General features: G+C 41.4%; 1 protein-coding gene across 10 annotated transcripts in view; it reads right to left on the reverse strand.

Annotated features, from left to right (window-relative positions):
• The window catches only part of LOC105932148 (microtubule-associated protein 4), a 145,970-nt gene that overhangs the window by 94,019 nt on the left and 28,719 nt on the right, over positions 1-23,232 (reverse strand). For 8 of the 10 annotated variants that reach the window (XM_036125073.1, XM_036125076.1, XM_036125083.1 and 5 more), the window contains exons 2-3: positions 17,612-17,800; positions 13,717-13,773 (exon numbers count right to left, since the gene is read on the reverse strand). In XM_036125073.1, the coding sequence (XP_035980966.1) occupies positions 13,717-13,773; positions 17,612-17,798 (244 nt within the window). In that variant the 5' untranslated portion in view covers positions 17,799-17,800. The remainder of the gene's footprint in view (positions 1-13,716; positions 13,774-17,611; positions 17,801-23,232) is intronic. The other 2 variants (XM_036125078.1, XM_036125075.1) reach the window with 1 other exon arrangement.

Consider the following 23,232-nt stretch of genomic DNA (forward strand, 5'->3'; position numbering starts at 1 on the left):
AAGTTCCCGTCCTCCAAAGATATTCTACATCTCTCATAGTTACGTTGTGATAACTTAAGGTCCTATAGCTCGCACGCTACAGTTGTATTGGAAGCGCTGAAAGTTTTGGTTCCCGACGCATTTCCGCCACTCTCCAATGCGGAAATACATCACGTTTACGTCGGGCGCACATGCACACTTGGGTCAGATTGCCACATTCAGAATAACTTGAGCCTGACAAGTGTTTATATGCAATAGGGTCAGATTATCAATCGATCCTCTCATTCGGATAATAATTTCATTCCGATTGAGCTTAATCCGATCATAATATCCTGATTGGCTTGTTTACATGACGCTTTTTTTATTCCGACTAATTTTGTCCATGTAAGCGTAGAGAGCGATTGGCATGTGGGACAACCAATCAAAAAAGTGATTCCCCTGGAGCTCGATTGAGAAAGGGGGGTCTGGGCAGGACCAATCCTCTGCTCAATCCCTGCTATTCAGCCTGAATGACAGGGATTGGTCAGTGTTTTTACAGACCTGCAGCTCTCAGAGAGGTCTACCTTTTGTCGTTCCCATTTCTGAATACGTAATGTATTAACTACTGTCATGATGGTAGGACGATTTTACCCAGTATAACCAAAAGTGTTTCTGAACACAAACAGGGTTACCAGCTATAGCTTTAAAGCCACATCGTTTGAAACAAACTTTTCTCTTTTTCTTAAAAGACAGCTTAGGATATACATTATTTTTAACCATATGGTCATAGAAAACTGGTAAGAACAAACAAGATAAAAAGGTATTCTTTGGCTTGTTGTTTTATTTATTTCAAAGCGAAGTAACCAGACATATCTTGCCCTACTTTTCATAAACAGTGACCTTGGAGCTTCCTTATGGACACTGATGGTTTGCTTTTCTGTTTCTGTGAATCTTTTTTCCCAAAATGAAGTTAAAAATAAGACCATTTAGCTTTTCTGTATTGTACTTAACTGTGACCCAGAAACCAAGGTACATACCAAACAATTATTTATACCCTCATACTATTTAATTGAAACTATTTATTTAAACCATTAACATTAGAACTTTTAACTAAATAATGTCATTCTCTCCAGATAAATCAATCAATACATTCCCTCTTGTCCACCACATGGTCCATATTAGCACATAAAATGGTTACCATTTAGGTCGGGAACCCAACTAATATGAAGATGAAAGGATGCAAGGCATGTTGGATGAGAAAGCATCGCAGCACTAAGTCTCTGTCCTCCTGGGAGAAGCAGGTGGTTGACAAGACCTGCAGGCATCTTGCATTGACACAGAGCCAGCTGTGGAACCCTACCTCTCTCTCCACCTTGGCTTTCATTCCTTAAATGCAAACCTACTTTGGCAGTGTGTCCTGCACACCTCCCAATTGTAGCCTGAAAACAAGCTTGGGTCTGTCAGAGAAGAAGAAAATAAAACAGAAACAACCGCTCTGTCCCCCTTTTGAACCCACCTCAACTTCCTCATGGTGTTTTGCACTTCAGTCCTGCTGAGCTCTTGCGAAGGATTTCTGACTACGCTTTACTTTTATTTCACTTTACATTTCCAACTGTCACGCTTCAACCGAATACTCAGCGTCATTAATTACAATTAGCTTTACTTACTATAGTAAAGGGGGCAAAAATAACTCCCAGCAGCTGGAATTATAGAAACAGTGCCTGTCAAACACATGAAGTGAAAAGATTGAGTTCTGCAGTGCAGTGAGGACAACAGGAATCTCCTGACAAGCTGATTCTTCCAATAAACTTCAGCTGATATGAACTGGGGTCGTCTTGTTTAATGTCTATAGCAGACAGGAAGAATACATTATGGGTTGAGAGTTGTGGTGGTGGCGGTGTGCGGGGGACCCTCATTCAATAATCCAATAACAGACTTCCACATTCACAGCCAAACACGTCTTCAAAATGTAAAATGCTCACGGATGAAAAGCTCTCCATCTACAGAGAAGACTTAAATGAGAGAGGAATTAGGTTTATTTTCTAGCTCGTGGATTAAAGCAGCATCATGAATATTAAAGGGGATTTATCCCACGTTCCTCCGAAACTAAGTACAACTGTGTGACAGCATAAGTCTATCAAGAAATGCAAACATAGGCCTGGCTAAAAGTTCTGGGTTACAGTGAGAAAAGCACATAAAATAAAAGGTAAATTGAGTGTAAATATTTATGTTTATTAGCCTTCTCCGTCAGTTCAGTTGCAGATATTTTCCTGAGAATGGTTACTAGATCTTTAATATTGGTGACTAAAAGATGCCAACATCCATTAATCATGGCCAGAAGTTATTTGTTCAGGTGTTTCCCTTCAGGGGTTGATTTAGGTTAGGAATAGGGGTGGGTATTGCCAAAGAAGTCACGATTCGATTTAAATCACGATTCACATGCCACGATGCGATTCTATCGCAATGCATCGCAATGCATTGTGATATTTTTACTGAACACTGTTAGAAAGAAATACAGCCATTACCAGTGACTGGCTGTGTATGATCTGGATAGTGTCTTCAATTGATACATAACTGAAAGCAACTGAATTCATACATAGCTGCATTTATTGAATGCAGCTATGTATCCTGCCTCATGTCTTGTTTTTGGCTGATGTTCGCCAACCATTCATGCAATTTTATTTATTTGTTTTTTAAATTAATAATCGATACTTGGCGTCAAGAATCGATGCATTGGATCGCGAATATTAGAATCGCGATGCTTCGTCATGACGATTATTTTGCACACCCCTAGTTAGGAATAGAGATTGTTTCTCAGTTGAATCAGTAAAGTCCAACACATATAACTGGCTAAGCCAACAGAGTTCTGGGTCTGATCACTTATTCATGCAAGGATTTAACTCAACAATTGTCTCAAGGTAGGAAGAACACAGCCCACTACCTTCACTTCATAGTTAAAGGTTTTCAGCAAGTCTCATTATTAGAGTTTCATTTCACCTTTTCCAGGAGCTACTCATTCTGATGTATCTAGGAAAACAATGCCTGGGTTGCTTAAAAGTAGAGTCTGCGATTTTTCTGGAAGTTTCCCCAAGTCCCTTTTTGAATAACTGCGCAAGACCATCTTACCTGCTCTTCCGCTCCTCAGGGGGATCCCGTGAAAACAAAATCTCCCAAATCCACTCTGGACTTGTTTCTTTCTACTGAGGCCTTCCTCTTCTTTTCATAAAGTGGAACATTGTTTGCAACATGGCTGAGAGTCGCAAGAAGCAAAGTATACAGTGAGAGTAGGGGCGCTACAATGAACAGCTAACGTCGAAGCTAACCGCTAAGCGGTTACATAAACACTACAAGCGGTAACTAACAAGGAATGTAACACACACTGGTGTTACATGAGCGCATCAGAATGATTGGCATGTGGGACAACCAATAGATAAGGCAATACCCCCGGAACCTGAGGGACAGGAGAGTGAGGGCAGGACCAAAACTGTCAAATTCCTGCCCTTCAGACTGAACAGCAGGCCTGCAGCTCCCACAGAGATGGATTTTTTTAACATCCTTTTTCAGAATACATAATGTATTGACTACTTTCAGGATGGAAGGACTGTTTTACCCAGTAAAACAAAAAAAGTGTTTCTGAACAGGATCACCAACTATAGCTTTAAAGGCTTTGCTGCTTCCTTTAGGGAAAGCTACTGCATATCCATGACTTGACACCAGCCATCTGCATCTCCCTCTTCACAACATTAATGAAGTGTCGCCATATTCTTCTTCTTTTCCTTTTATCTCGCAGCTCAATGTTCAACATCCCCACTATCCATCCTACGCATGTCCAGACCATCTCAGCCTCACCAACCCCCCCCCCCCCCCTTACTTTGCCTCATAGTCAATCCTCATCTTGGTCAAACAAAATCTAACCCTGAACACCTTCTGCTATGCTACATCCACTTCCACTTTCTATCTTTTTATTCGTGCCATAATAGTCTCCAACCCATGAAATATAGTAGGTCTCATTATCAGCTTACAAACATTCCCTGCCTCTCCAGCTGTTATTCAACTCTCACTTGCACTTCCCATTGCTAGGGATGGGGAACCCACGGTGCCTACGCTCATCCATTTTCAGTACTTCTACTCTCTCTCATCCACATCATCTGACTTTTATTCCTCTTCTCTCACATGTGTCAAATTTTCTCTCTCCAGGCACCCTTGCATGTGGTCCTTCTCTCTATAGATCATAATGTCATCTGCTGGCCTGAACAGAATCGCTGCAAAGTCATGATCACATCATCAACCTATTTGACATTTTTACCATACAACTCACCACTGACTCCCAAACCATGTAGATGTACTATCCTCACAACTCTCCAATAGGGCATTCCTCAAATGACTAAATTTAGATGCATGGGTCTCAGCCATCTTGTGGTCATATAAGCTTCTGTGAGTCAAACGGTGAACAGATCTGTCCTCAATATGGCAACAACAAGACACTGCTGCTGCGTTGGTATCTGCTAGAGTGACTAGCAGTATGATGACCGTGATCATTTAAAGGGAGTCCCCCCCCCCATTTATTTTCCAAAACCCAGAAGGATTGCAGAGAAATGTCAGTGTTGTATGCAAGCTTTTATCCAAGAGGGGTTTACTGTGGTGTCTGGAGCCAAGACTTGAACGTCCAGACCTTAAACCAGCGACTGCAGCATCTGTACAGGAAGGATATGTTTATTTGCCTTTTTCTCAGCGGCTTTAAAACTACAAATAATTCATGAGGGGCATTCATGTGAGCTTCAGTGTTACATAGTTATAATACATATATGTTTTCTTAGTATTAGCTGTAATTCTATGCGGATTCTGCGCTTTTCTTCCTCGAGTTTGATCCGTTGTGAGAGGGAAGAGGACAGCCTCTCCTACCTTTCTACTAATACTGCTTTCTTTCAGCTCATTTTGATCCCTCTACATTTCAATCAACGTTTCAGCTGTTCTATGCTGGGTTTCTCCATTGAAGTATGTTGAAATGAAGCTCCTGGGACGTCGTCATCTTCCAAAATTATAGGTATTGCGGTAGTTGCCAAAGTAATTTGCACTCTTCCTGTATGACCACCTGGGAAACCGGCTGTCTCAGGAAAAATGTGACGTATTTGAGAACTGCCCCACACCAAACTTTCACAAACAGTGCCGTAGTTCTACTCGAGTAATGCAGACTAATGCTGCATTGTCTCAGAAATTGGAGCATGGAATGATGTCAGACCAGAGTTAAGAGTGTGGTAGTTGCAAGGGAAGTCTTTCATCTCCCAGAGTCACAGGAACATCCTTATGTTCCTTCTGCCCTGGTTTGACACTTTTTATAGGTTTTCCTTGACGTCACCTCAGCAGAAGGTGACGTGTGTGGTGTCCAATAAGTGTGGTGTGATTAGTCAGAAATTGTAAGGGTGTGTGGTTACCACACGGACAATGCTGCAGATGGAGGGACCTGTGAGAACTTTCCAAGAGTTTTGCACTGATGTTCCTATTGAGTATAAAATGTCCTGGCCAGAAACAACACTGCTTTTGATCTTACAGCTTAAATTTCTCTGTTCTTTCAGTTTAGGTAAAAGCCTTTACTCTTCATGAAACCAAACTATGACTCACTGAATACAATCTTGTTTTAAAACATATGTTCACTGTTCAGAATCAATACATTTATATTTCTTTAGTTATTACAACTCTAGACGTCACCTTTGTTCTTGAAAGTAGCTACCAGTACACTTCTCAGTTCTTTAGGAATCATCTCGCTCTAAAGGAGCTATTTAGTCAGTATAAAATGTTGGCCTTGAATGCAATGATTTCCTGTTTCCCTGTGGATTTAACTGTTTTGCAGATATTAGAGACTAGTTGTCATTCTCACCTATACAGTGCTACTTGCTTCTCTGTAACATATGTTTAATTTATTGATTTGTTTATATATTATCAGAACCAACCAAAAAAAAAAGATAATTTGCAACATTTTGCTTTGTTCAAACAATGGCTTACTACATTGTTTGTTCAAAACTGGTAGATATAGTTTCAAAATGAGGAATCAGGGATTTGACAAACAAGTTGTAGAGGAAAAACATGCTTAATAATTGAAAAGACAGGGCATTATTTCAGAAAACTAATAAACCCTGCTAAAAAATTCAAAGAAATCTACTGGTCAGCAGTTGGATAATGACTAAAAAGTTTCCAATGGCATATCTGTCCTAGATCAATAATACATAGAACATAACACAGTGGATCAATAAAAGGGCTTCCAGGTCTTCCAGTAATGCATGCCTTTACTCGCCTTGTCAGCACATGCAACATAGGTAACATAGTAATAATGAAGGTGGAACTCTATACAATGTTAGGCTTTCATGGCTGTAATGCTGGTGCATTAACAACATGTTAGTGATGTGCACTCACTCTAGAGCTATCCCACCAATAAAAAGCAAGTGATGGATGAAGCATTGCTCCTCTTCATCCATCAATGACAGAACAGGCCTATGCAGAGCAGAGTGCCTTATTGAGACGCTCATATTCCTGCTGACAGACGGCTTTACACAGGTCACCTTAATATCTAAAGTCCACCACAGACGGACTGCAATACTGTCAGTTATACACTCATTTTTGTAGCTGGCCTGAGGGTAACTAGCACAACAGTGCAGCAACATAGTTGCCCTAAAAACAATGATCAAATCTACTTTCAAGCAGTAAAGGTGTATAAAGATGACAGAAGGTTATATGAAATGCTGCCTTCCTATTAAGTCTATACTCCGTTCTTAATCAGCTAACTACCTGAAGGCTTTTAGACCACCTGCTGGCTGAACATTTAACAAAACCTTTGTTGTGAGAACAAACATTTGCATGTTGTTATTAAGGGTGGGTCATACGGACTTAAAATCTTACCAGAATATATTGTGGTATTATTGTGATAACGATAAAAGTGAGGATAAAAGACTATTTACAGCTTCTTGCGGTCTCTTTTCAGTTACTGTGACTCCATGTCACATTAATTATAGCCCCACAAACACAAATGTTGTTCTTAAAAATATATCTAATATAACATATTGAAACTTCATCAGGACACTACAATTAGTTTTATTTTTTTATTGTATTGATATTTATTACTGCTCTCAAGGAACCAAAAGTGCAAAAAATAGTAAACATAACACTTTTTCAAACAGTGGTTTTCAGACACCACTAATTGGAATTTATCATTGTCATGATAAAGCCAAATTTTATCACAAGAAATTTTTCACGATAATGATAAAAAAACAATACAATAAATGCCCACCCTTAGTTCTTATCAAGGATAAGATAAATATTTTACATACGTCACTGATGTACACTTAGACCAAGGGATTGAGCTGAACTGTGACCCAAAGGGACGATTTAAAACACTTGCCTTAACTTAGACGGAAAACCTAAGATCCGGACAACGATATCTTCTATGCTGATAACACACAGGAGCTGATTTCCATAACAAAACAAATACTCATTTTAAACATGGAAACTACCAAAATATTTCTGTCTCACTTTAAACAGTCAAATCAACTTTAAACCCAGAATTGTGCTGAAAAACCAGATTACCTTCCTAACCTAGTCATCAGATATGATTAACAAGTGTTAACTGCTTTTAGAAAACCCCACACTTATTTTTAAAGTCTGAGTAAAACTTATCCCACAACACAATAAATTTATTAGATCTGCCTTTATTTAATGCATCTCCTCGTTCACGTCAATCAAAAAATAAGGTTGAGTGGGAAGGCCCCTGGCTAGAAAAACCTCCTTGACATGAGGGTTTGCTTTTTATCTTTCATACTTTCTTGTTGTGAAAAGAGGGAAGCAGGACAGGCTGGATGTATCCAGTCACAAAGAAATCCCTTATTCATTATCTGGTGCACTGATCAAGTTGATCATACAGAGTCTTGGGGGAACTTTAATCAGCACGATGCATTGTTTCCTGAAAGCAGGTGTAATGCAGAGACAGCTTCTACGACACACTAAACTTGTTACTTTAGTACAAGTCAGTGAAATGCAAGTTAGTTATAACATTTAGAACCTAATTGTTTTACACTGATTATATGTTTCATACTGATTCAAAATCAAAAAGTGTTCTATGATCACCTTTGCAGCAGTTTAGTGAGGGGCAAGAGGCTTTTGATGCGCTGCCATAAAGCTGGTCGCCTTACTGCAAGAACGAGAACAGTGCTGCATGGCATAGAAAGTAGACAAGTGTCATTTTAAGACAGTAGGGGGAGATAACACTCCTCTCAATTGTCTCATATATCTTAGATTACCATCACAGGGACTTAGAAGAGGATATATTAAAGGTAAAAATTTACTTAGTGCTGCTTTAACAGTAAATGCAGTGTTTTGATGGACTTTGAGGTGAAAAGTCTGAAAGCCCATCTGATGAACTCATAACTTCCCTCGGTCTGTTAGCAACCAGCAAGGCCAAGTCTTGGAGCAATTTGGAAGTGTTCACACTTCTCCTTTATTCTGTATGTCGCAAATTTAGAGCAAAAACAGCTGATAAACATATTTAAAAGGTCAGGTAATTTCCTTTATTATATGTGTTTTATGTGTATTATCTATATTATTCCTATTTCCTATGTACTGCAGTGCTCCAAATAGCAAAGATATAAGGTATTTTCTCCTCTTAACCCAAAAAGGGCAATAGAGAATTGTTTGGGAATCAGAGAAACACTTAAATCTGATTTAGAACCTGAACAGTGACTCTATAAGACCAACAGATAAATATTATTTATTAATCCTCATTAAAATAGAAACACTATGAAAAATCCTCTTCTGTCTGGAGGTTAGACCCTGGATGACTAAGCATCCTGTTTTCTTACAAAGCAAAAAGATCAGAGAATGTTTTAAGAAACTGACTGCAAATTTCAAAAAGAGTTTACAGCGACAGGAACAGAAAGGAACCAATGAGAGAATAACTGCAGTTCAAACAAGAGGTTTAGTACAGTTCAGTTAGAAGACAGAAACCAAAAGCCAGAAAAGCGTGGGTTATATTTCCATTTATTAGCAGAAGGTGCAGGCTGAGAATAGACAGGCACGTCTATTAAAAAAAGACCAGTTTGGTTATAGAAAACACAGAAACTGTGGATCTACACTTTTGAAGCACACATACAAACATATGGTTATACAGGAAGAAGACCCCGCTCTGACATAAAATGGGTGAGACAGATTCTAGGTTTTAAGATCTTGGATATCGTTCCATATTATGCGTGAAAGAGCTGGATGGGTTGGTCGATGTTCTGCCCAGAATGCCTTCGCCAGCATCAATTATCCCCTCGGATGTATTCAAAAGATTAAGACAAGGTCAAGTAGAAAACACTGAGCATACGTGAAACACGTGGGAGTAGCATCATGTTAGTATGGCTTGATCATCTGGTGAGCAGTCGATACCTGGCTCTGTCAAAGGATTCGGGCCGAGCTGGGTGTCTGTGTTGCAGTGGAATAGAGTGTGTAGCGTAGGGTTGCCCTAAAGGTGCTGTTGTCATTACAGACTGCTCAGGGTGCAGGGAAACAGTAGGGAAAAAGTCATTTGCCAAATACTGGGAGTGTCCCAGCATCAATATTGTCTTTACAAATTTGATGCATGCCAGTGATGTTGTGATTGGTCAGTTTGATCTCGGAGGGTGTGGCAGGGACTTAATGCAGCATGAAGCAGGCATTACAGAGCAAGGTTCAGAAAATGTTAATAGCTGATAAAAAAACAAAAAAAACAAAAGTCTTCTTTAGTTTTGTGTCTGTATCTCATCGTGACCTCAGCAAATATCTCACTGGACTTAAATAGTCATTTCACGATCATTTATAGCCGCAGGAACATAGAGATGTGCCCACACTGATAGATGGAAGTGTGTTCAGGACTAAATACCCCATTTATGTTTACACTTGCCTCTTCTATTAAAGCTTGTTGGTAAGAGTGTAACAATACGCTACAGCTAGCATCTGCTTCAGAGCTAGCTATTGGCCATCTGGACTAAAATCTAAAAAACAGACTGCGGAAACCTGAACTGGATCATTGGATCGTTGGATGTAGATTCTTTTAAAAACAGTTGGAAACCTGAAAAGTTGCTTCCTTTGGGTTAAAACAAGTCTAAATGGGACATATCACTCACGGGTGCAATGGAGGAAGAGAAGGAAGCAAAACAAAGTCCTTAGGTGAGTGAACATATCATGTGTGAGTCGGAGTGTGTGTGTGTGCTGAGGTGTTGACAGACTGGCCTCACAGCGCTGGCGACTCACTTTGATCAGTATCAGACAGAGAGAGACTGCTGCATGGTGTCCGTCTGTGCCTCAGAGAGGGAGTGCGTGAGGACGTGAACTTATGAACTTAATGTCTGCTGCAGAGAGAGAAACGTGCTGCACGGGGGGCTTGATCCTCATTTCTTTCTGCTGTGTTAGGCTTTAAAACCAATCAGACTGAACAAAGTGGATGCTTTTTTAGCTCAGACTTGAGAAATTATGAGAGAGAGGCAGGCAGAGGGGAAACATTTCAGTGGAACAACTGACAATATTGCAGTTATTTATCAGGAATGTGATTACGCTGATCTCCCAAAGTCCACCAAGTGTGATGTGTCTGCCCAGCAGTGTGAATCGGAGGGTGCCACAACATCATTTAGTGGAACATAGTGTACAGAATTCAAAACAGCATAGTCCAACTTTGAAATCCTGCCCTCAGACCTCCCTCCATTCGGCAGGGTGGAGGAACCATGGATCAGACAGCTAGTGTGTGTGTGTGTGTGTGTGTGTGTGTGTGTGTGTGTGTGTGTGTGTGTGTGTGTGTGTGTGTGTGTGTGTTCTGCACAGGAAGAGAGGAGGGGAGGTGTAGAGAAGCAGAAGCGGAGCCGACAGCCAGTCATTGGGCCGATGAAGAAGAGTTTTAGTCCTCTGAAGCGTGGTGTTGAGGAAGGAGCATAGGAAGAGACAAACATGGAAGGGAGGGGGCGTATAATGTGGAGGAAATGAAATGGAAGCAATTCAGAGGGTAAAAACATGTTGTGGAAGGAAGAAATCAAGAGTAAGCAGAAAAAGAACAATGAGAAGAAGGGGGGAAAAGGAAGACAGCAGGTTAGTAGCAGAATCAAACTGCAACTCATCTAACAAATGTCCAATAAGAGACCAACAGAAACAGCTCCTCCGGTTCAGAAACATTCAATAAACTTTATACGGGTATGCCACAGCCATGCAGAACCATCATGCGTCAGGGGGGACTTGCAGCGTAATTGCACAACAAATGCTCATGCCCACAGATACATCTATATTTGCTCTGTCAGGATTCAGTTTATGCTCTCAATTCTGTGACCCAGTTACTGCTTTTAACTTTTACCACCCGTCTTCTCTCTCTGGGGACGGCTGTAGCTACGGTGATGAATGGATCCGGTGCACTTCCACAAGGCCAGTTGTTCCAATCTAGTAAAGTAGAGCTACTGAGAGAGGAGGCAAAAACGCTGCATCTTATACTGTACCCTTCTCTTCAGAACCCAAACAGAGCTGTAGCTTGACAAATGCACAGAAAGCATGCAGAAGCTAGCAAAGCCATGCAAACATGCCGACAACTTCAAGCTGATCCACAGAGCATCCATCCACGCAAATGATTCTGGTCGTCTAAGACCCTCTGAATACAGTCATGTTTAGAAATAGTGAATATTTAACCTCCAAGAGTAAAAATATGGATTCTAATGGAGTTCACATTGTCATTACTTTTAAACAAGCCAAAATGGGAAGGCTGTTTTGGGAAAAACTACTTAAAAGATTTAAGAGGAACAGGAGTCGCCTGGTGATGCAAGCCAACTGCTAATCCCGATTCTGACCGCCTCTATAAAAGAGTTTTGGGTAGTTTGCTAGTCCGATATGTACAGGTGTGTGTTAACACAAGGCCTGGGTGGAAATACAATAGCAATGAACCTGGAGAAGTAGTCACTGCTGACCAACAATTAGGCAGGAGTTTAAGAAAAACCCAAAAAACATTTAACACAGATGTCAATTTTTCAAGGAGTTAACATCCCAACAAACCGCTACGTATTAGGTAAGCACAGCTGCCTCTGAATAAACCAACAGCCATTTGGAACAATGTGCTTTGGACAGGTGTGGAACCTGTCCAACAAAAACGAAAAAACAACTGCATGTTTTAAGATAACATCCCATCATGCTAACTGTCCTGCACGGTGGTAGAAGGGGAATGATTATGGCTTATTTTGTAGCTACAGTGGGCTATAGTGTAAGAACGAAGAGGTCAGAAGCTCCGGCCAAGTCTCGTGCAATGAGAGCCACCTGAAACATTTTCTACGACACCATGGCCATCCAGAGGGTGTCTGCAGATATGCTATTGCTAGGTCACAGCTTTGTAGCCCCAGCAGTGGCATTCATGTTGAGGTATATGTGGTATTTCAAAGTCGCTACGCTCATCATGCAGGATCTTCAACATCTGTGTCAACGTTGCATTGCTGCAGCCTGGAACATTGTGTAGGATCAGGTGTAAGGTATATATTCATACAGTTGAGCCCAAAATATTCCTAGCCCTGGCAGATTTAGCTATAAGTTTTCAAGTTGTCTTAAAATTTTACTGACATAGTTGTTCTGAGTAGAAGTAATAAAATTTTTGGAGGGACCGAACAAGAGTCCCGACTTGAATCTGTCCAGGGAGCTAAACATTAGGGTGATGGTAAGAGGCCTTCCAATCTCAAAGTCTTGGGGCTCTACAAAGAAAAATGTATAATAGTGGAAATAGAAGAGACCCGAATATTCCTGTTTTACCATGGCCCGGTCAAAGTTCTGACTGAAATTCAACTGTTAAAGACAATGAGGTGTAATCTTTCTAGGTGAGTTTTCAAAAACAGTATCTAGATGTTGATAGAGAGGCACCCCAAAAGACTTCCTGTTACAACTCTAGAAAAAGTGGTTCAAAAGAAATAAAAGTAAGGTGAATTCAGATATCGGTAACAATTTTCAGGATTTTGTTTCACAAAACAGTATAATTTTTCTTAATTACAATTTCATACTAATTTGTGTTGGTCTATCAAATAAAGAAGATGCCAATAAAAAAAACGTTATGTTTCTGGTTTAAACGTAGGATCACATGGAGGGGTGTTAAAACTTCTGTCACAGTGATCTTATGGGCCAAATGTTGGGTCTGCCCTGGCAGTCTGGCATTCGGAGGCGACTTCCTCACATGGTGAACTTTCACCTGAAGCCCATGTAACCTGCCAGGCTGCGGACCATCTGCATGTGGATATATCAACATCATCTAGACCCCAATTCAGTCTTTTTACAATTTACACATTTACCAAAATAAGTTGTTCGATTTGTGAACTCTGGTCAAAAAGCATCGATAGATGAAGAAAAACATAAGCCAAATTAAATTAAAATCAAATATAAAATATCAGTCCGTGCTTGTTGAAAATTTGACAAATGTCCCAGAAATACCCAGATTTTTTTAACTCAGATAAAACGGGTTCTAAATGGAGAATTTAAAGATAAGTCTTCTAAATTAGAGAACCTTTAAAGGATGCTGGAATACACTGGGAGCAGCTCACACTGTGTCCTGAATGGGAACGCACCAAATATAAAAAAAATAAAATTTTACAAACAAAACACATGCAGCATCAAACTGAGGTTGAACACAAGAAGGAAGTAAAGAACAAAAAAGAAGAAAAGACTAAAAAGGCGAGGACTGGTTGATGAGGATAACCAGGCAGCTTTAGCAAAGTGACCGACAGCAGATGGAATTGTGGGAATTGTTTTTCTTACCAGGCTTTTGTACCCCATGAGCTTCCTGCTCTCCATTCTCCAAAGCAGCCCCAGCGTCTGCACATACAGTCACATACACACAGAAACAGGCAAGCTCATTACTGTCCATCTGACTGCTAATGGCTTCCCCCAACACATAATGGAACTGCACAGAATTCTTTCAGTACAGCAATCAGAGGGGTGTTTGCGTTGCGGTTGGGATGCTTTTTAACGTTTACTGCATCCCGTATGTGTTCGGACGACTTGGACCTGTCATGGTCCAACAGAGAGCAACAAATAGGCTGGGAAGGGGAAGTCAACCACAAGCAGTAGATCTGGGCCCCGTTTCAGAAAGCAGGGTTAGTGGATATTCAGAGTAATTTCTGGGGTAAATTCCTGCATACCCTGGCTGTTCCGTTTCAGAAAGCTCGGAAGCCTTGACCCTGAATTATGACAGCAAATTACTCTGTGAAACAACCGAGCAGAGTTGTTTGGGCTAGCTGACTTTTTCCTACGTTTTACCTGAGATCTGAACAAGGAAGTGTTGGAAAAGGCGTGTTCTTTTCTGGAGGAGCCTGTATGCTGGAGAGCAAATACTCCGCAAAAAATATCTGCTGACGAGGCTATGATTAAATGTAATCATAAATAAATATATTTTCAAGCGCTAACTTTTTTTGCCATATTTTTTCGCAATATTCTCAGGCAGCATGTGGCTCTTCTTATTGTTTTCAGTTTTGAACAATCTCTTTGTGCTGATTTGTTTTTATGCCAACAGAAGCTTTTTAATAACATAAGAGATACAGAAAATCTTTCAGAGGCAGCTGTGTCGTGCTGTCAGGAATGTTACTGTTGCACTCAATTATAGTAGAGATAAAAGCTTTTCTGTAGTCAGAGACCCACAAGATTGATAAAAGAACGACACAGAATGAAAGCCACAATTTATTCTGCATTAAAATTTGAGACTTTCAGCTTTAATTGTCCATTAATGCATTTTAGGTTCATATGTTTCAGGTTTAATTCGCCACATGGAAATCAGAGTTTGAAAACAAATGACAAGCAATTTCAGAGAATTCTTGTAGGAAAGTCAGAGAGTAGTGGGAATTGCTCTTGGTTTTGGTGCCAATTAATATTAGCACTACAAGTCAATATTTCTCTATATGTGACATTAAGGGAGCACCGTATGTACCACGAGTTTAGATTATGGTTTATACCAGCAACTTTCACTGAAATCTACGTGTGGACAGCCATGTTGTATAATGAAGTCAGGGCTGCTCAGCCAGCTCCGCCTTTCCCTGTAGGAATTCTAACTCCAGAGGCGATCTTATCATTTTCTGACTAGGAGCCCGGAAAACCTGACTTCTGAGAACAAAGAACATACCAAAAGTCTCTATAATAAAATGTCTGTGAAAGTTCTGGGGTAGGTGAGTCGCACCTCTCCTAACCGGTTTCAGCGCACTACCACACAGGTCAAGCTCATTTCTCTCGTTTACTAAAGACAGCGGGCTCCACGGACCTTTAGGGGCTGAAAACTACAGGATGAATTATTTTTTTTTTAATTAATGCTGTTGTGAAAGTAAAGTTGATTTCCTAAAAAGACTGGAACATGGTGTCTGTTAAGCAGATGCTAGGCTAGCTAACTGGGCCCAACTCATTAGCAAGCTAATACTAGCCTTCAGTGTGACTCCTTCAGTGAGAGAACACAAGAGACTAAAATATTTAGCGCAATAAGCATGTAAACACTTCAACAAAATTTAGCCAGGGTCTACTCCATATTTAAATGGCAGCAGGTTCACCGGTCCTGTGAGTGAAATCCTAATGTTGACATTGTCGATGCTGTGAAAAGTCCAGGCCCATGGCTCAGGGTTCCAGCTGTGGACATCAGTCTGATAAAACTAGTTAAATAATCCAGGACCACAGGAGGCGCATTAGTCTTCTATCACTGTATAAAGCTAGCTTAACACTTGACACTGTTTGCTGACCCTGACTTAAATCATGTTTGATTACTTGTGACTGAAGTGGTGATTTAATTATTAATCCTTGTAATTATCGGTTCTTGAAAAAAATAAATGTAATTAATTCTCATGAGCATATGATGCAGCTGACTGTCAAGACTGTGGGCTGAAAAATATAAAAAAACAACATTATAATATCTGCAATAATATTTCAGCAGGGGCAATGCCATGATGGTGGCTTTTTTTTGTTTTAAAACTAATTAGACCGCCTTAAACATTTTCTCTTCAAATCTTTACATTAATACTGTGGACCTGTGGTATTTTTACTCAAGGTTATCATACTGTGTAAAATGTTGGGTACCGAACAACAACGATCAAGCTGAAAATAGAAGATTCCAACCAAGTTTTCAGTGCATCTACAAAACGAAACTCAAACTTGGCTTTACGAGAATTAAATTCATATTACTGGGAGTAAATATATTAGTCAAACTTAACATCTGTCGATGGTTGACTATGTGGAATTTACTGTATGCACTGTTATATCAAAGTATTATTAATATTATACTGATGAAAGATTAAAAACAAAAATGTTTTTCACTGTCCACAAAGACAAAAATCCGACACGAATCGGAAGCTGAGCAAAACTCCCAGTTCACCTTACAGTTCATGCGCAGGACTCTCAAAAACAACAACAGCCGCTAATGTGTGTCTCCTCCTTCAGTCCTGCTGACATGAGGACAATGACTCGCGGACTGCCTCGCCCTGCTGTTTGGCACTCGTCGTGTCAGCATGTCTGCATTGAACCCAACGCACGCAGGACGCCACAGTTGATCACTGGCAATGCCACCCACGGCTCGTCCTGCAGCCGGCTGTCACAGGCGAGTGCCTACACACAGTCTGACTGTCTGAGCGAAGCGTCGGGGTAACCAAAACAGGCCCACGAGCCGAGTCATCCCCGGTTAACTGTCACTTCCTTTTATCTGCTCGTTCACTCACCGGTTTATTTGATACGCGTGTGCACGAACCGCCATATCGCGTCGGGCATCTTTGCAACTCATCAAGGCCCCCCTCCCCCCCTTTTACTGCTTTACAACAAATTAAACAGCACGGCATCCTAAAATGCCAAATAAGGTCACATTCTTGGAGTTATTGCACAAATTAGAGGTGACATCAAGATAAGCGTCAAGCGGTGGCAGAAAACAATACTAATGGTAGAAACATAACTCTACCCAGGGCCAGCCTGATTCCATGCTGATGTTTAATGCATATTGGGTAAAACTACTGCAACCATGCAAGAAACATGCGTTTTCGTGACCTGCTTTGATATAACTTGGATAAGCAAAAAAGGGCCTAGGGCAGTTTCTTCCAGATGGATCATCACCAGATTCTTGGAGACCTTGGAATAAAACCTTGGCCGCAGAGCATCCACACTGCGGCAAAGTGAGAATTCAAAATCCGCGTTTTATGTGGTTCCAAGCCATATCTGCAAGCTAATGCCGTCCCGACGGCTGAATGACACCCCCGCTTATGAAAAATGGCAGCTAGTGTCTCGCAGCGCCTAATGCTGCAAGTCATTTAGGAGCAGCTGCAGCTCCTGTTGCCATGCACACTCTTTGCTTAGTTATTGGCTACTAATCTTTATTAGAAAGATGAAAACAGGATGCACTAAAAGATTTACAGTTTTATCCTTGTTTTGTTTAAAACCCACAAGAAAAAAAACATTGTTTTTAACCAAAGATCAACAGCGCAGGTCACTCAGGGGGTGAAAGTAATTAGGTTAAATTCCAAAGTGGTAGAAGTTCAAAACATTTTTACAATCTTACAGTCTTCTACAGTTCTTTCACAGAAACAAAAGTGAAATCAACAACTCCTCTAAGAGCGACAAACCCAACATTCGACCTTTGTACTCTCTTATCGACAGCCATTTTATCAACATCCTATTCTCAGCATCATCTCATCCTCACCTGCCCTTTTGTCGTCATCGTCCAGCAGGGGGATGTAGTCCGTCTTTCCAACCGTCTCCTTGACCTGATCGTCGAACGCCTCGGCCTCCAGCTGAGCCACAAAGTCTCTCTCCACCTTGCTTTCTGGGCCGGGCTGCGGAGGGCTGTCCGTCAGCGCGTCGCTCAGACTCAGGTCTAACTCTGCCATGGCTGGAGAAGGAGGGCACACAAGGACCGGTCAGAGAGTCGAGCAAATGAGAATGATGAATTCCATGAAAAATGAAGACTGGAAGCAGGATAAAATGCAGGATGTTGGGCTTTAGGTCAAATTACAGAAGGAAATAGATTTAGCTCATTATGAAGTCAGAACTGAAAAGAAACACTTATTCTGATCACTTGTCAGAACAAAGCTGCAATAACACTTTCTACCACCAGGGGGCAAATGTTTACCTGATATTCTAAACAGAAACATGATCTGCAACAACCTGTAAGGAGGCCAATGCCAATAATAATAATAATAATAATAATAATAATAATAATAATAATAATAACAACAATAACAACATCAGCTGGCTCAAACAGGAAACTGAATCAAAAATCAATTACGGAGCATTTTTAAATTTCTCAGAAAAGAGTACACAAATTATACATGCAATGTGCTCATCTTCATAATCCATCAAAAATATTGAATTACTAAAAAGAAATGAACTGATAAACAACAGTTGAGTACATGGCTACAAAATGGCACTTCATGGGGATGAAATGGGGGTTGAAAGGAGCTAAGGAGTGAGTTGACCCCCGCTGGACTCACATTTACTCAATTACTGGCTCATCAGGGAGGTCACTGACAGCTGAACACAGGAGCTGGTCGCAGACATTATGTGTGATTTTCTGACTAAAGTGTGATTACCTCCAGCAGCCAGGCCATGTTTCCTAAACTGATGAGTGCTATAAACATCTTACCTGCATGCCTAAAACCTGGCTTCCTTTTTCTCTCTGCTTTCATCAAATCATGAAACTTACAGCTGCCCCGACAACATTTTTATGACATGGATCCAGACGAGTATTGGTGCCTCTTCAACTCTGACACATTACAAAGTGTTTGTCACACATCTGTGGTCTAAATGCTGCAGCCCAGTCTATCCCTGGAGTACCAAAACAGTCCCAGCCCTAATGCAGCTCTTTGCCCCCCTCTGCTGGATTTCTCTGCTTACTACACAAAGATGACATTGCTTGCCTAAAATGTCAGCACAATCATAGCATGATCAGTCTGTAATAGTGCAACAAAACACGCTTTTAGTTCCTTTAACATGTCACAGTGTAAAATAGAAAATGATTAGGAAGTTTCTTGGAAGAATTTATTTCTCTTTTACTAAGATCTGACTGACCCACCCCTAAACTGATGTCATAATTAAAGGTTTCCCAAAGCAATAGTTTGCACGGTGAACAATAGGAAGTCACTAAATCAGGACTATAAATAAACAGAGGCAAACAGAGCATCAGCTGCTGAAAGTAACTCCTTGTAGAGAGCAGGGTGTGTCGGCTGCCTCCGCCACAAAGCCATGCTGGTCAGAAAAACTGCCCCGCTTCCATATTTAGCCCCGCGTCATCTGCACGTATGTGTACTACAGTACCAAATGTGTGCCAGCTGCACGGTTTTTGTGTGTGCATCCAGCGTGCAGAGTGAACGGGCTTTAAGTTTAGGACTAACAGCCACGGTCTGTGTTCTCCCTCCCTGATGTCTTCAGCTGCCTTTGTTTGCTCTGTGGTTTCCCACATGGCCACTGGAGCAGCCTGCCTCCCAATGGGGACCCGATCACAGGACGAAAAGTCAGAAACCAGGGTCCTTGTTTTTATTTATACCACAGTTGATGCTGAGCCCCCCCATCTAAATCTCCTGCTGCCTACGGCTTCAGTGCAGCGGCAGCCAATCGGAGGTGATCTAAACTGAGCACAGGGAGGAAACCCCCTTGGAGAGCTGGTTTCTGTTCAGTACGCGTGTGTGGATTTGTGATGAACTCTTGTGTTAAGCATTCATACATGTGGAAGCTCACAGCAGGCCTGACTGTACATGGGAATAACCAACCAGTTCAGGGGGGGGAAAACAACTAATTTCCAATCTGCCTGCACTCATCAGCAGACATGAGATCATTAAATCATTCTAGGCTATTCTTAATGCCAGGAAACTAGTTATAACACTTGTGCAATTTTACTAATAGAATAAAAAACTGAATCTCTGTTCAGTGCTCAACGATCCAGTTGAGGTTCGATCACTGCAAGGTGGTTTTGACGATCAAATGCAGCCCTCCCTCATTAAAAGCCTGTTGGACCCCCATTAGCGCTGATAGGAAGCTCCAAACAGATGCTAACTTTACCGTTTCTATAGGACTCCAAAATGCCGCCACAAACACAAACACTGCTTCTTTTATGCTTGCGTTGGCTAATGTCTTTATTAGTTGACTTCGTCTACACTTTAGGGCAAACTCAACAACTACTTCCTTTCTTACTACAAAATAAAAGTCAGAAATATAAAAACAAAGGGGTGTTAAGCTTTAAGCGCGCCTCATCATTCCTGTGGCTGATAACTTGGATTTCACCAGATGAGGTCATCTGACAGAAGATCACGAGCCACAAGAGCCTGTCCACCCCTCCCAATAATGTAAACCGAATATTCCTTCAGATACTCCATCCTCTACTTATGACCAAACATGACATGGTTAGCAGCAACCTGGGGTTAGTGATCCATTAAGGTCCATGATCTCCAGCCTGGGGGAGCCAATCCTCATCCTCTCTGGGTTAAACTTTGCTCCAAACCCCAAGACACGTTTCCTGAGGGGGCTCCTCCTCAGCTGAGCCAACAGCAAAGCAACATTTGCAAGAAGCCACACGCATAGTACCTAGAGGCCGTAAGAAAAACATCTGAAGGCAGAGGCAGAGTGTTTTGGGTCCTCTTTGGGGTCCAGGAGGGATTCAGAATGACTGCTGGAGGAGCAATGGATCTACCTATGGCAGAGCTTCTCATCCCACCTCTAAGTCTGATCTTCAGCACCTGCAGACAAGGCCCAGATCCAAGTCCTGCACCATCCTTCCATCATTCATGAACGAGACACCGAAATAATAACCTTTGACACAGCGGGAGCAGTCCACCCATTTCCACTGGAGAACCGAGGCCTCAGACCGGAGAGCGCATGTCTGCAATCAGGAAAATGCCACGGTTTGTGAGCTCGACGTTTCTATAAGCTTAACGTTGGCAGCCTGCAGCCACTGCTGCAGCTGTCAGGGTGAGAGGTGACGCAACGCACAGGAGTGACATAACGCATAAAAACAGAAATCCCTTTTCACCAGTACTGAGCCACATACACCGTTCTGAAGACGATGTCCCTGTACTGTTGTAGGCCCAAACAGCAGTAAGGAGCATCTGGGGTCTCATTTATAACACTTTACGTGGAATCCATTCTAAAAGTGTATGTACGCCAAGAAAAAGAAAAAAAATATATACATATAAGATTTATAAAACCATGTGCACACACACTAGCATGCAATTTTCCTTTCTAGATCACAGCTTAATAGAATGTGAGCGTACCTGAGGTTCCGCCCTCTATACGCCCAGATTCAACCATAAATGGTCGATGTAAAGCACCTCATGAATGTTAATGTGTGTTAAAAATTAGTCAGCTGGTCGTTTTATTTCATCATGGTCATGTGGGACTGTGGAGAAAATGCAGAGAAACTGAGAAAAATCCAGAGAGAAGTTGATTAAATGTAAAAAAAGGGGTAAAAGCACACATGATGCCCACATTAAAATAAGCTGTTAAAAAGTAAATAATGCCGTGCTCCCTGTTAAACTCTCCTTTGGCTGTGTTCAGATCGACATTAGGAGGAGGGATGGAGGCCCGGAGGAATGAGAGGTTCCCCTGCGATTATTAACACCTCCACACCCTTCAAAAAAACAAAACAAAAAAGAAGCAAAGGAAAACTTTAAAAAGCATTTAAGGAAGCCGATGGAAACTAAGCACTGCGTTGGTGTGAGCGGTGAGCGCACCTCCTTTGGACTCTGAGGGTTGGAGAGCTGCCTTTCAGCACCAGGGAGGGAGGTGTAGCCACTTTTCCCTGCAGGTTATAGCAGAATGCAATGCTAGGAGTCTAAAGCGATATATTGACCAATCCTCATCATTGGCCAAGAAATATTTGTTCCTTGAAATCGTGCTTCAGCATCGCCACCCCCCCCCCATCTCCAAAACGAGCGCACGACTGGGTCAGAGCTGCTGTGAGGGCCACACATTTTCCCCTCAAGTTCTTTTTTTTATAGATCTCAACTTCTGCGTGGAAAGTGACGTACGCATGTTCCAGGACCCATTTCTTTTATTCTAAGTATTTTTAGCATTTAACAGTTCAATAAAAATCATCACCAGATATTGGAAAAGCTAACTGCTTCATAAAGTGCTGATCATTTACACAGGCTGTATCCAAAGCGGAAGTGCCTCAGCGAAGTGGTGTCCGAATACTGCAGTCAGTAAGGAAGAAGGTAGGATAAAGAGCCAGTGTGCTTCCTTTCGCAGCTAATGTTTTCTATAAGGAGCCGTAAGGAATCCCATAACCCTTTGCGTGACATGACGTACCCCACCTCACAGAAATGAACGAAAATGTCCAGATAGAAGAGAGCGTACGCTTTGTAGTTCATTTTCAGAAGGCTGTAGGCTCGGATTTGACTCGCATCATCCATGTGTGATTCCATCACGTAGCAGTCCATAGCTCCTTTCCTGCCAACAACAGAGTTCTTACTGTTCACCCCATGAAAGGACAAGGGCAAGGAGCAGAAGCTAGGAGCTATAACAGGAGGTGGTGCACCACCAATGATCTTCCTGAGTGAAACAGTAGGAACACAACATGGTGTCCCAGCAGTAGCAGCTTTCCTGTATGGATTTATGTCGTCGCTGTTTTAGAAGGTAAAATCACAGGTGAAGCACTGCCTCCCAACGCCACTTCCTGTGTCAACGATCAGAGCCTTCGGGGAAAACATCAGTTCAAAGTTTCCTAAAATGCTTGATGTTGTAGTTTAGAAGATGGTTGTTTAAAGACTGTAAACAAGCTCCTCTTGAGTTAGCCGTCAGCTGCTAATGTGGATTTATACTCAATGTCAACACTAAGAGGGTTACCTACTACGGGTAAGATATTGACTGCTAAAAACACGTTTTTAATAGAGCCTCTCTTCAAAATGCTCATCTTTCATTTCCTTTAAACAGACGTGGCTATTTTCTATGACCGCAGGAGACAGTTGCCGTCTGTCCTGTCTGTCCTGTTTACCACAGCACGCCGTATGGGCCATCAGAAATAAAGACAGGCAAATATGCGCCCTATGCATTTCAGCTCTGGTGGAGATCTTTGGGTCTGAAGTCTTTTACATAGTAACCGAAACCATTAATGGCAGCCTAAAAACAGTACAACCTGGCAGCCAGTGTTGACAGACTGTAAGAAAAAAGACTCACTTCTCTAACATCTTCCATATTATACAACTGAATCTTGCTTTTCAGCATTTTCTCCAGTTTCTCTTCTTCATTGAACGCACTAATAATAAACTGTTAAAAAAAAAAAAAAAGTCTGGCAAGAATTGGGAAAAAAAACTATTAAACTTAATGAGAGTT

Source organism: Fundulus heteroclitus, chromosome 21 (genome assembly GCF_011125445.2).
Source record: "Fundulus heteroclitus isolate FHET01 chromosome 21, MU-UCD_Fhet_4.1, whole genome shotgun sequence".
Taxonomy (NCBI): domain Eukaryota; kingdom Metazoa; phylum Chordata; class Actinopteri; order Cyprinodontiformes; family Fundulidae; genus Fundulus; species Fundulus heteroclitus.